Raw genomic sequence first — 13,088 nt, 5'->3', positions numbered from 1 at the left:
TAATATGGTTCATGAAGCCCATTACTGGTAGATTGCATACCAGGTTAACAGAACCTTATCCAAAGAAGTGTGATTTATAGAATTGTGGAGGTAATACCAACTATTGTTCAGAAAGTACAAACAGTATTTCTTCTTCTTGCGCTTCAGCAAATAATAGATGGGCAGCCTTTGAGAAGCTCCAGAGGCATCTGGCTTCTGGCCTGTGACTGCTCTTTATGCATGACCAACCAAATTCACCTGTGCCCATACCCCAAAACATGATACTCATTATCTTCAGTTCTTTGTATCTTGCTATGAACTAGATTTTTTGTGTCATTGGTGTGGAGGTAAAAATTTTGTTGTTGAATCCAACCCTAATTCTCCCTAGAGTGGTAATTCATCTTTCTGCAGTACATACCATATGTCTAGGCCAAAAAGATGAAATTTTTTTGTTCTGTATTTAGCTAAGTGCAAACTGCACATATTTGTATTTGCCGAAAAAAGATAATACGTTTCTACTCTATGGGTTTTAAGATATAAACATTGTGAGTATAGATTTATATTTTTGTTAAATGTACTTCACTCCCTGAAGTGCAATACAAGTAAAATTCATTCTGAAGGCTACATAAACTCCAAAATGGTAAATAAGTATTGTTCTGCTCAATAAACTGGTAACTATTCATGGAGAATCAAATTAAGGAAACTGTGCTTTGTGTTTTACTTTGTCCTTTTTTCTTAACACCCTATTTACTGTTGACCTGTGTAATTTACAGACACATACATACCTACAAACCTGTTTCCATAGATGTAATAGGTTTTTAATGGCTGAGAGAATTGATTAATTTTTTATGTTTTATCTTGTGTTCTGTTCTTTAGAGTACTCGAGTAGCTTTAGACCATCTGGAGTCTGTTCCTGAGAAACTGAGCCTGTTAGAAGAATTCAAAGATGTTGGAGTGAGGAAGATTTCATTTGACTCTTTCAGTAGTTCTAAAATAATTTAGTTAATTTGTTCTTTCCATATGTATAGATAAATTGGTTAAAATATATTTTAAATTATGTATGTACATAGTATATAGACAAAAACATACAGATATTTATTTTCATGTTTATACAGCTCTTTTTCAGGTTATTAATTTAGTCCTGATTAGTGACACTGCTGAGGTGCTGCATAATGTAAGCAAACATTTATAACTGGGCATAACAGGTCAAGTCCTAATTACTGGTTCAGAATATTAGTATTGAGTGGTGAATTATGATATTGCTTGTGAAAAAAAATATTAAATGAAATAAATGATACCAGTTATTTCAATATTTAAAGGAATGAGTGAATATAGGTGAGGTTTACAGTGTTTGTTTTGTTTTGACATAATGACAATAATGGTCTCTTATTTTCCCAGTATCACTATCAAATCCAAGTGTGTGTTTTGGACACAGTGGGACATATTGACAGTAGTGGTGGAGTACTGTTAAGAGTGATAAGCTTCAAATCAGATCTTCAGTGACTAGATGGCTAAACCGCTGTATTATTACTACTTTCTATACGTGAAGTTGGTGGTTTACTAAAAAAGAATTTGAAGCCTAGTTGCACAATATAAATTTTAAATCAGTATTAAATCATGGATCAACAAATGCATAATGATTTGCATTTTACTTGCTATGTAGAATTTCTCATCTGGAGGTAGTCATAAGCATTTCAAAACATACTTTTTTGGAACACTTTATTCTAAGTGTTCTTACACAAGGTCATGTGTTAGTAATCATACACTATTTTATTGCTGTCATCATCACAGAGTTAGGAACACAAATGCTGATTGGAATGTTTCAGGGTTTTTTTAAGAAAAAATATTGCTGAGATGTATAGTTTTAATTTCACGTTCCAGGTATCCCCAGAAGAGCTTTTTGCTCTGACAGAGATTGACATTTGCCTTCTGTTTCTGATGTTTCCACAGCGCTAAAGGAAAACTACTTCTCTCAGTTAGGCAGAGCAGAAGGGTGAATGCTTTTTCACACTTGTACTCTCTTGCTTTACGTTACTATGAAATGACATTGTCGTTTTCTGGGTTGCTGTAGTTATCACTTATTAGCCAACATTTTTGAGATTGGAACCCAAATTCTTTGGTTTAATTTGGGCTCTGTCCTCCTCCTTGATGCTCTAGTTTTTTAAAGACAGTTTTCTTAAGATGGGTCCGTACCAACAACTGTATATTGTTTAATAAATAATTTATCATTTGTGCATTTATTATTCAAGAGAGCTAAGCTTTATACCTTATCTGTGAGAATGATGTCAGTTTGGAGGTTCATTAATTCTTCTATTTGAAAGTAATATATTGGATTTTTTTTGTGCAATAGCATATTTTACTTTCAAGTGGTATGCATGAATAAGGTATTTCAAAGCCATTCCTTTCTTTCCACTGCTAGTAAGTTTTTCTCTCAATGTTTTCGTAGGAAGGGAGAAGGAAAGAGAAAGTAAATCTTTGATAATGCATCACAAATTGTCTGATAGTTGTATTCATGCAAGCGAATCATTAGTTTTTTCTGTAAGAAGCATTATGTTTCCTTATTTGAAAATACTGTTTAGTCCATATCCTTAGAACACTTGTTTTTTCAAGTGCTTATTTCTACACTATTGTAATTAATTTTTCACCATTACAGAATTCCTTTGCTAGAAAGTATGATATTACTGAGTTTTGGGAAGAGTTGCAAGAAATCATTCACCAGATAAGGAAGAGGCTGTTCACATTTTAACCTATTTTCATTTTAACATTACTTTTCTGTACAGAACATTATGCTTTCATGTGTCCTCTGTATTTTAACCTCTGAAAGTTAGTAATTTATTGTTGCTGTATTGAAAATCCTTGGTGATACCTGTGTTTACAATAGTCAGCCAACGTTTATTAACTGCTTTTCACATTACGAAATCATTTAGAACTTTCAATGCATTTCTAGGAGTCCCATTGCCGAAGGGAGATGATTGAGGAAAGGTATATGAAGTACAAAGAAATAGTGAGTTCTCTACAGCAACAGCTGGAATATTCAAAACAGAGAGTCCAACAATTCAAGGTGTGTGTGTGTACTCCACTTTTGTTTTCTGATTACTTTCAATCAACAACGTAAGCTTATTTGATGTGTATAAACTCCTAGTACAAACACAGAGTAAAATCACACATGAATGTTTGTTCTATGTAGCTGCTATGGCTGATGTAAAATTTGATGACAGAATGGATAGTTTCCAAAAATCTGTAAAATTTCACAGAAAAGTGTCTTACTACTTTCAGGTGTTTACCTGCCTTGTCAAACTTCTATCTACAGCGATTTTTTGATTGATTTGTTCAATTTTCCCTTGTCCTTTCATGTAAAAGATAAATATAGAAGTCTGTTTCCTCCATTAAAAGGATTATTAATTTGTAGATCATGTACGGGGATTTTTCAGTAGTGGATCTTTGCATTCTTTACAAAAGATACTGTATGATGTCCATTTCATGCATAAACGAAATCCAGGCAGAGGGGAAGTGATTTGCTAAAGGTCACTCAGTGGACTGGTAGCAGGGCTAAGCATAATTTCCTAAATCCCTGCAATACAAATCCAGAGCTTTCATTTAGAAACATTGCCTGTAATTAATTCACCTTTCCAATTGTTAACACCCTTTCCTTCTCCTCGTATGAGCTTGTTCATTGTTGTATCAGTTCTCACCATGTGTCCCTGTGATAGCAGCTTACTTCAGCAGAACTAAAATTTGTTATGGACGTGGTTGAAAGAAGTGATCAGAACTGAAGAACATGCTAGTGTATTTCTCCTGCTTATCACAATCAAATCAAGATTCATTGGCAATGAATCTTACCAGTGTCTCTAAGCAGTTCTGCTCAAAATCTAGGATCACACACCACGTATCAAAAAACTTTAAGGTGTTTGTGTTCCCCACCTCCTCCATAACGGTCTTCTTGCTGTAAAATGAGGACATACTTACCAGTAGGTCTTTTAAAAAGCAGAAAAGGTAAAATAAATACAGAATATTTTAGCTTAGTAAGTTGCTGTTGTAAGAAGAAGGTATCAAGCTACTTGAAGAAGCCATCTTGCTCTTCTGTAAGAAAGAATTGGCAGAAAGAAACAGGGTAGATTCACTTTCAATCTGTTGCTAATGATAATGTTCAGTTTCTTGAATTTCTCCTGCCTTCACACGAGTAACTAATTCAGTAGCCATTGAAATTTGGAAAACATTGAAAAGCTATGTGGAATGCAATCAGCTGACAGTAGAATATAATATTGCACTAAGCGGACTGAGCTTACCGCATTCGCATGATTTGAGCTCTGTATTCAGAATCCAGTATAAAGCTAATTCCAAAACAATATTTCCTCTTTCTTTAAACAACAGGGAGCATTTAATGGCTTCCATTTATTCGGGCCTAATTGGGTTTTTGCATGACATACAGTACTTTTTGCTGTCATGGCTGTTACAAATAGAACAGAATGTTCAAAAATAAGTAACAGAGGGGTGCTAATCTGATTTCAGTGATCAGGCTAGCTTAGTCTATAAAAACCCTTTTTAATGCTTGCATTTCTTACCTTCCCTTGGAACTAACTCAAATACATTTATGTTTATTTTTTTTTCTTTTACTATTTGTCAGTTGAGAGTCTCTAGAATTGATTTGTGGAAGAGTGTAGGCTTGAGGACATCGAAGTTCATTCTTTCTGATAGTTTTGATTCATACTTTGTACACAACGTAGTGCTTCTGCTATACAAAGTAGACAGATATTTGGTAGGTGATAAAAAAATACATATTTTAAAAAAAGGGAGTTCTTGTAAAATTTTTACGTTGACCATTTTGGATAAAATTACTTGTGGAATTAATCTTTCTCCTCTGTTATGATCTTTTATCTAGCCTTACTTGTTATACACCTCTTTCAGCTTGCTTGCCAACATTAATCTCCAACAGGCATTATCTAATCCTGTGTCCTAGCCTCTTTCCATTTTAAGGAGCAAAAATGAAACTGAAGTTGTATGTTCCTCTAAAAGCTGTTATTTTTCTTCCTTTCTTATGATTTCGTTTGTCCCCACTCAGTCCTCCTATTCCTCTGTAGTCTTGTCAGATGGCTGTAAAAGACCTGTTGCTTAGAAGCCCAGGAAAATCATAAATGCTAGTTGTGTGTGTTAAAATGTACGATGTCCAGTAATAAAGGAGGCCAGAGGCTGGCAGAATGACATCAAGTACAACAACTGTGATTTTTCAACTGAGAAAGGGTTGAGTGATAGTAGATAAAAAACAAATTGGGGAAAAAGAAGGTAAATATAATGTCTAAAAATAAACAATAGAGAATACCAACTAAAGCAAAATCAAAAGAGAAAGCGAAAGGAAAACAAAAGACTGATGATGGATAGATGCAAATATTTTGGGACAGTTTCCCTGCCATGAATAACTGACCATCTAGTCAAACACAGCATACAGATGTAATTGTCAATGAAGCACATGAGAAATGGCACATTCTATAAGTTAAAATCTCTGTGAAGAGAAATCCACTGATGGTAGAAGCACCTTGCTTGTTTAAAAGCTGTGTTCTAACATAGCATTTCTGGAAGCAGAATGAGAAGACAAAAAAATTTGTTATTCTTTAAAAACGTTGTCATTGTGTTATGCGCACTTTAGGTATTAAGTCTCTCATCAGCACACAAGGGGATTAATATGTATAATTCCCCTTAGTCTTAATAGGAGTAAATCCCTCTTCAGTGATGGGACAAAAGCTCATTGTATCTCTAAGTCATTGCTGAATTTTATTTTGTTTTCTGTTTAGTTTTGAAATCTTCGTATCAGCATGAAGGATAAATTGCAAGATGTTTTAATGAAATTCCCTGAGGCTGTTTATGATAAGAATTCAGCAGCAAAATTGAGTGTTTTATGAACGGATGCATTTGTGCATTATTATCTCTTCTCATTTCAAGAAACTGAGTAATTTGGATACCAAGCCAAGCTTTTAATCTTATTTTGGAAGGTACTGCAACTGGGGACTACTTCCTGCAGTGCTGATAAAGATTTACGGAGATTTTTGTTTAAATGGCCATTTTAAAATTATCTTCTTTTTAGCTTGTAGAGCAAATGACTTTACTCACCAAAAAGCTGTGCTGTGTGGGTCTAGCCATCAGTAGTAACATTGTACTTCAGGCTTTATTCAATGGTTTAACAAAGAAATGGAAAAGCAACTTCAGGTATTTTAATATGAGAAATCAATGAAGTTTGAGTTTCCTCAGTGGCAGGGAAAATGGATTTAATTTTTATTGCTACTTACTTGTGGAACTTCAGTGAATTAATGTGGACCATTCATTCATGAGGAATTCATCGTTCAGTGATGTCTGCCCTGCTGCTATGCTTTGTCATGAACTGTGAATATGATGTAAGCAGGAAAGAGAGCATTTTTACAACTTATTGTAGTGACAGAAACTTTCAATGCTTATCTCAAGGCAAAGCATATTTTTTCAGAGATTTTGTAGTGATGAAATGGGAATGAAATTCATAAGCAAATTATTTTGAACCTAACGGCAATACTGAGAATTGTGAGAATTCGAATCAGTGTTTTCCAGCATGTGTGAAATCACAGCATAGACCTGTATGTGTGCTACTGTGTGGTTTTTCTTAAAGTTTACAGCTGCTTGATATTAACAGATAAAAATTATTTTTATTTGGCTGCCTTAGGATGTGAAAATGGACACTGAAATGTCTAATATAGAAATGGATGCTCCCTCTTCTAGCTGGCGAACTCAGAACAGCCTTTTGTCCAGCTCACTGGTCTCAGATTCAGGTTGTAAGTATTGTTTCACAGAAAAAAATCTACAAGTAATGTATTTGCGTCTTTTAAAGCTGTCTTACTTGAGAGAGTAACAGACTCTACTTTTTGACAAAAACAAAAATCTAGAACCATCTTAAGAGTCCTCCTGTGTTTTAGCTTTAGATACCGGATGGATGCCTGCCTGCATCTAGGAAGTGCTTCATTACATCCCATTGATAGTTTGGGGTTTTTTTTAACTGGGACATACACTATATTCTGTTTGTTTGTCCAAACCTATGGCAAAAAAAAGGGCTACACTTGGATTCTGAATCTCTGCATCATGAATCGTACCTGTGTAAGCTGTGTATCTTTTCAGTGACCAGAGAGAAATCCTCAGCCTTGGACTCCCTCCCGGATCTTTCATACCAGTTAATCTCGTGCTTGTGTTTGACAGTGACAGCTGAATTCACTTATTCTGCTTCTAGTTTTAACCATTTTTCCTGTCTCCTAGTGCGTATAAAACTTGTGGTCAAGAAGGGTTGTGGGATCTCTGATACAGCTAGGAACTGCTCAATAAAAGACAGGACTTAGTAGATCTTTATCTGGTACAGGCACACCTTTGCATGAGTGTCAAAACTAACTTTAAAAAAGTTTTTTAAGGGTTTTTTTTTTCAACATATCAGCACATGAATATCAGAATACTTTTCTTCCGAAGGATATCACCTTCCATTTCTTTTCGATATAGCCAGTTAGTGTACTGGTAACCTATTCAGTAAGTTCCATTCTATGTAATGGAAAGTTCCATTTCAGGCTTCGCTGCACTTTCAAAGCTTTGCGTCTTAGAATGAGTGCTGCAGTACATTACTGCTCACCAGTAAGTCCTGAGTTGGTCTGATGAGGTTAAAGATAATTGGTTTCTTTTCCTTTCAGAATCTGCGGGTTGTGCTTAATATCTTTTTTGCAGAGCATGCTAAATAACAACAGTGGGAACAAAGCAGAAGAGCAAATGCCTCCATCTCATCTGTACTCCCCTGACTGAGAGTTGTTTTGCCATGTTCCCTAACCTCATCCCTGTCAAAATCTTGCAAGTTAAAGTACAGCTCAGCCTGGTTGGGGCAGAGAAAGAAATAAACCATACCTTGCAGACATGTTGGACTAGATGACCTCCAACCTCGATGACTTTGTGATTTCACTGCAAAAACTTGCTGAAATTTAAAGATGTAGCATAAATGTTCCTAAAATGTTATGATATCTTTGTATTACTTAACCTGAATGGAACTTGCTAGGACTTTTTTACTTCAGTACTTTTTAATCAGTTTTAGGCAGTTGTCAAATAAGGGTCCATGTGATCTGAATATCAATCTGATGAACCAGTTCTGGATATTTACTCTCCGATTCAACTGTTTTTTACCAGCACTAAGCTTTCTGGAGGCAAAATAAGTGCTAAATGAAAGACAGTGGTGATTCAGTGTCAATCATTATGAAATATTTGCAAAGCCTTCAGCATTTAAGGAAGGCTCCTTCTGAAACCATGTTCAGGCATGGCTGAGGGACTTTTTTTTTTTCCCCCTTGCTTAAAACTTTTAGGAAGGTATTTTCCACATCATAAATTAAGCTGATCTTCATATTTCATCTTTTCCAAATTCCAGAATGGTGCTGACAGCGTTTTTAGTTTTTTTCTTTTGCCAAGATGGTGAAGAGCTATTTTTAAAAATAATAATTTTTTAAAAAAAAGAAAAAAAGTAAGAAAACTTAATGCATTTCACTTTTTCCTATTTGTTTTTCAGGGAAAGGAACTGGGTACAAAAATGTTTAGAGTTTTAGTTTCTTACTTGTATTCTATAAAAAAGCATTAGTCAAATTTTCTGAGGCTAAAACAGAAGTAGGCATAGAATATTTTTCCTATCCCTGATTTTATTTGACTCTGATAGAATGAAGATGGTGTTCTTAGTTTCCCACTTTGCTGATTGTTTTCTCCTAATAATTAGTGCTATTACATGTTCTTTATGCTTAGTAAGTAAGTATGAGAGCAAGTAAGGTGCCCACTGAAGATGCCTGATGTCATTTTAGATATCCTAGAGTATATTTCTAGCTGCCATTCCAGGAAGGGACAGGTTTCCCATAGGTCCCATCATGTCTTTCACAGCCCTTTGCAGAGGTCTGTGGTAGCTTGTGGCTCCAAGATATGTGAATTACTGCATAGACTTTGGTTAGTGACTGAATGTTTTACCTTTATGCTGAACCTGACCTCCACCAATCAACTGTGTATTCTGAAGTCGTTGCTATAGCTCTTGAGAACAGTGAAAATTCTGCACTGGTACTAATATTAAGGAGCTTTAATCGCCAGTGAGTGGCAAATGATAAAATCAGCTACTTCAGTCACATTAGTCACATAAACACCGTGAGCTTTTAATTTCAGTAGTGATATTAATTAGTTATAATTTGAGACTTTGACAGCAAAGTATAATTTGAGGTCTTTTTCTCCCAAACCTCCTGTAGCTTATAATAAATCTACCTATAAATGTCATCACCTATTTTCTGTGATTAATTTATCTCCTTGCTTCTTCAGAAACAGAATGGACTTTTTCATTTACCTCTTGGAGCAGTTTGAAAGCCTTTGTGATTTAATGTTTCCCCACTCCATCTCACTTAAATTCATGAAACTTTACGTATTATAAAATCAACAAGTAGTACTACAAGCTCCCTTCCCAATGTCTGTCTGTTATGACTTATAGAGAGCACCAAGCAGGAGAGCAGACACGTTTGATATAATTTATCTGTGAGGGGGATCCTGGGATTTAAGTTTAAAATTGGTTGAAGAAACAGGAACAAAAAGTATGAAAAAAAAATAAATAAGGGAAAAACAATCTACTTCCATATATATTTAGTAAAAAGTTGCCAATGCAGCAGGCAGTTAAAAGGAAAAGTAATTAACATTAACATTCTGGTTTATGTCTGGTCTTCATCTTTCTGGTATAATTCCTACAATTATAACAGCTTTTCCATGACAAACTATTTTAAAGATGCTGTGGGAATGAGCTTTTATTTCTATATCCATTTTCTTAGAAAGGAAGAAGTTTAACTGAGAAAATAATCTATACATGGAAGCATTCCTTAGATATGGTTTGCAGTCTGTATTATTATCAGAGCAAAGCAGTTGGTCTAAAAAGTCACTACTAGTTGTCACCTAAAGAATAATCCTCAGAAATTGTTTTTCATGGCCACTGTATTTTTCTTAAATTTTGTGTTACAAAGGTCCCTGTAGTTAGATGTGCTTTGCATTAGCTTTGTGAATTGGGTTCTGCCTTTCTCTTTGTACAGTTCATCACTTCAAGGTTTTAACCTGGATGGTTTTCCAAAAGCCATATGGCTTTCAGGCTTGCTGCTGTTGCTGGGAATTGAAGTTCCAGGGTTTAATAAGCTGTGACATTACAGAGAAGAAAATAGCCACTGGTTTTCCCAGCTTCTATAGCTGGGATCACAGTCTTCTCTGACCCTTTGGCTCTGGTGATACACAACGCTCTTGTGTCAACTTGGTATATAGTAGGAAGGATATCATGGCTGAATAAAAACAAGTTGTCCTGAATGTTGATTTTATTGTCATAACAATTAACTCCTGCTAAGTATGCTGATGTCTGTCATTATCCCTCTATGTATACTTTTTCATAAGTTCTTAAGACAGTTTTGACACTTTTAAGTAAGTAACTTAACTAAAAGTAAAAAGACATTGTCACATGCTGTGGGACACCAGTCTAGAACAAAACCTTCTAAGGCTGCTCAAGGATAAGAAGCTGGAATGACTGGAAACTTGACATCATAATTTCAAAAAATGGAAATTGATTTAGTTTAGCAATGAATTTTCTTTATGATTTTTCACTTTACTTTGAATGCTGACCACAGGAGGTACCATTGAAAGAGCATACAGTAGTCCAAAACTACTTTACGTAGTAGTGTTTAGTAAAGCACTTTACGTACTTTATGAGTTTTGGGCCAATACTGAAACCTTTATGTTGAAAAATGATAACTCAGTGTTTTACTGATGTCCCACACTCAGTGATTTCATTCTCCTTCTGAAAGTGAAAACATCTCATTCCTCCTAAATCAAACTGTGAAGACTTGCTCCCTATTAAATAACTTTTGGTTATATACTGCTACAATTTCACTGGACTATTAAAAAATTGCAGTCTGGGTATTTGTTACAAACAGTCAGGAAGGACCACTGTTCTTACACACGTATGATGTAAATAAGGCCATAAGAAGAAGGGTATGTTGTATAAGCTGATATCCACTTTCTTCCCCTTAATTTCTGCTTTTTGTTAAATAATTGCAAGATGTTTATAGATATTTATATCTGTCAATTCATATTGTATAGATTTTGATGCAATATAATGTATTTACAAATAAGCATTATATATGAACCCTGCTGTGAAGGTGCATGTGGCATCCTATGAATACCTATTTAGTGTCACTTGTTGACTTTAGTCCATGCTATTGGTAAAGATACTCCTTCAGGAATTTTCTGAGTGTTTGGGGTTTTTTTGTCTTATCTAAACAAAAATGCTGGGAAATGTAATGGCAAATAAATATTAGTGATAATTCCACTAACATTTTAAGCAAGTTTAAGGAAATACAGTTTACATTTCTGTATAACAAAGCTCTTGGCCATGGCTGTATTATGTGGTATTAAAATCTGTTTCTCTAGAAAAGTAAGTCAGTTTCTCAATTCATAGCATTATGAATATTCAATATTTATTAATACCATATTACTTGTGTAAATTATAATATTGTATAACAAAATATATGTTTCATATAAACAATGATGGTCAGTTAGCAAAATGTTTCTTTGAAAATGTTTAATTACTTTTTTTGTCTGACTTATTTCTAGCACTTATGAAAAGAATGGTTCCTTTTGAAACAAGTGCCACCAGGGAAGATTCCATTAATGTTGCTCTCAGTGAGACGCAGCTGCAAGCAGAAAGAGGGAAACAGTAGAACATTTAACAAAAGCACACCAGCTTTCTCTGTGGTAAACTTCATTCCACTCTGGTTTTGAACAGTAGCAACTCCATCTGCTATAGTAGTGATACACCCTCAGTGATTCAGCTATTACCAAACGCTTAAAAGAAAGAGCACCAAGAGTGAGTCTGATGAACTGTTGTGATAATTTGTGTAACTTGTACACCAGACGTTTTCTGGGATTATGCTATTCTCTTGTATTTGCTTCTGCAGTCCTCCTAAATGTAATTTATTGTATTCCTGAGAAACTATGAAATGAAAGACCTGTGACATTAATCTTTGCTATGAGCTTATTTACCCGTGTACAGGAATTTTTCTAACAAATTTTTTATAACGCTTAATAACATGATTAATAATGAAAACATATTCAAAAATTACCTTTGTCCTAATATTTGTTATGAGAGTCATTATACAGTGTTGTGCAGACATGTTTGTGATTTTAGGTTCTTCAATTTGCAACAGTCATTTGAGAAAGAAGTGATAAATATTAAACAAAACCAAATTTCTTCAAAATTAGTGGAAATTTGTATCATGATTTCAGGTTCAGCATAAATCTGTTATAAGCTGTTTAGAATTATTCTTCTGACCAGACCAGTTTTATCAGATGACATCTGGTAAGGCACTTAACACAACCTGGACCTCACCCATCTGTATTAAGCATGTTGAAGGGCACTGCTATGTGGCTGTGAAAATTTTAATAGCAAGGTTTAATGATCATTTATTTATTGTTTTGTTCTCTGTTAGAAGAGACATGTCATATTCATTTTAAGATGTTATGGAAAAACAATATTTCACAGTTGTATTTGTTTGGATATATCTATTCTAAACAAATTGGATACAATTCTGCATTCCTGTGATCTCAAACCGCACATCACAAAAAAATTTTCTGTTGTCAAAAGAAGTGCAAGTGTTTCTGATGGTCCTTGTTTTATTCTCCTCTCTAGTGCTTCTGGTTGAATCACTACTAATATGCCTTAAAAAATCTGCCAAATCTATCAGAGTTCTGTAGCAACGTGACCACCATTGAAACCATTTTGTTTTGTAGGCTCCTTTCATATTTAGGAAGCCTACTTCTTCTCTGAAACACTGTCTTTTTTTAGCACTGTAGGTGTCTCAGACATAATTTGCAGGTCACTACGTGCCACCTGAAAACAGGATCTTTTCTTTTTCCTTTTTTTTTTTTTTTTAATTTTCTGAAGAAGTGTTCTGCAGTCCCAGTGGGTTTTCTGAACAGTGACTTACTTGACAATCCCTTTGTAGTCAGCCGGTTTCAAACAGAACTTCTCGCTGAGAACATCAAAATCAGACAAGGAAATGAGAAAAAAAATGGAATTAATA

At 34.7% G+C, this 13,088-nt stretch overlaps 1 protein-coding gene across 3 annotated transcripts in view; it reads left to right on the top strand.

Moving 5' to 3' along the window:
- Positions 1-12,449, top strand: part of CEP128 (centrosomal protein 128) — a 132,356-nt gene extending 119,907 nt beyond the window's left edge. For all 3 annotated transcript variants that reach the window (XM_075426673.1, XM_075426674.1, XM_075426672.1), the window contains 4 exons: positions 856-933; positions 2,927-3,040; positions 6,662-6,770; positions 11,620-12,449. In XM_075426673.1, coding sequence (XP_075282788.1) covers positions 856-933; positions 2,927-3,040; positions 6,662-6,770; positions 11,620-11,726 — 408 coding nt within the window. In that variant the 3' untranslated portion in view covers positions 11,727-12,449. The remainder of the gene's footprint in view (positions 1-855; positions 934-2,926; positions 3,041-6,661; positions 6,771-11,619) is intronic.
- Positions 12,450-13,088: the final 639 nt, after the last annotated feature.

The sequence above is a fragment of the Opisthocomus hoazin genome, chromosome 7 (genome assembly GCF_030867145.1).
Source record: "Opisthocomus hoazin isolate bOpiHoa1 chromosome 7, bOpiHoa1.hap1, whole genome shotgun sequence".
NCBI lineage: Eukaryota > Metazoa > Chordata > Aves > Opisthocomiformes > Opisthocomidae > Opisthocomus > Opisthocomus hoazin.
Note: the sequence above shows the minus strand (reverse complement) of the source record. Positions and strands in the feature narration are given on the sequence as shown.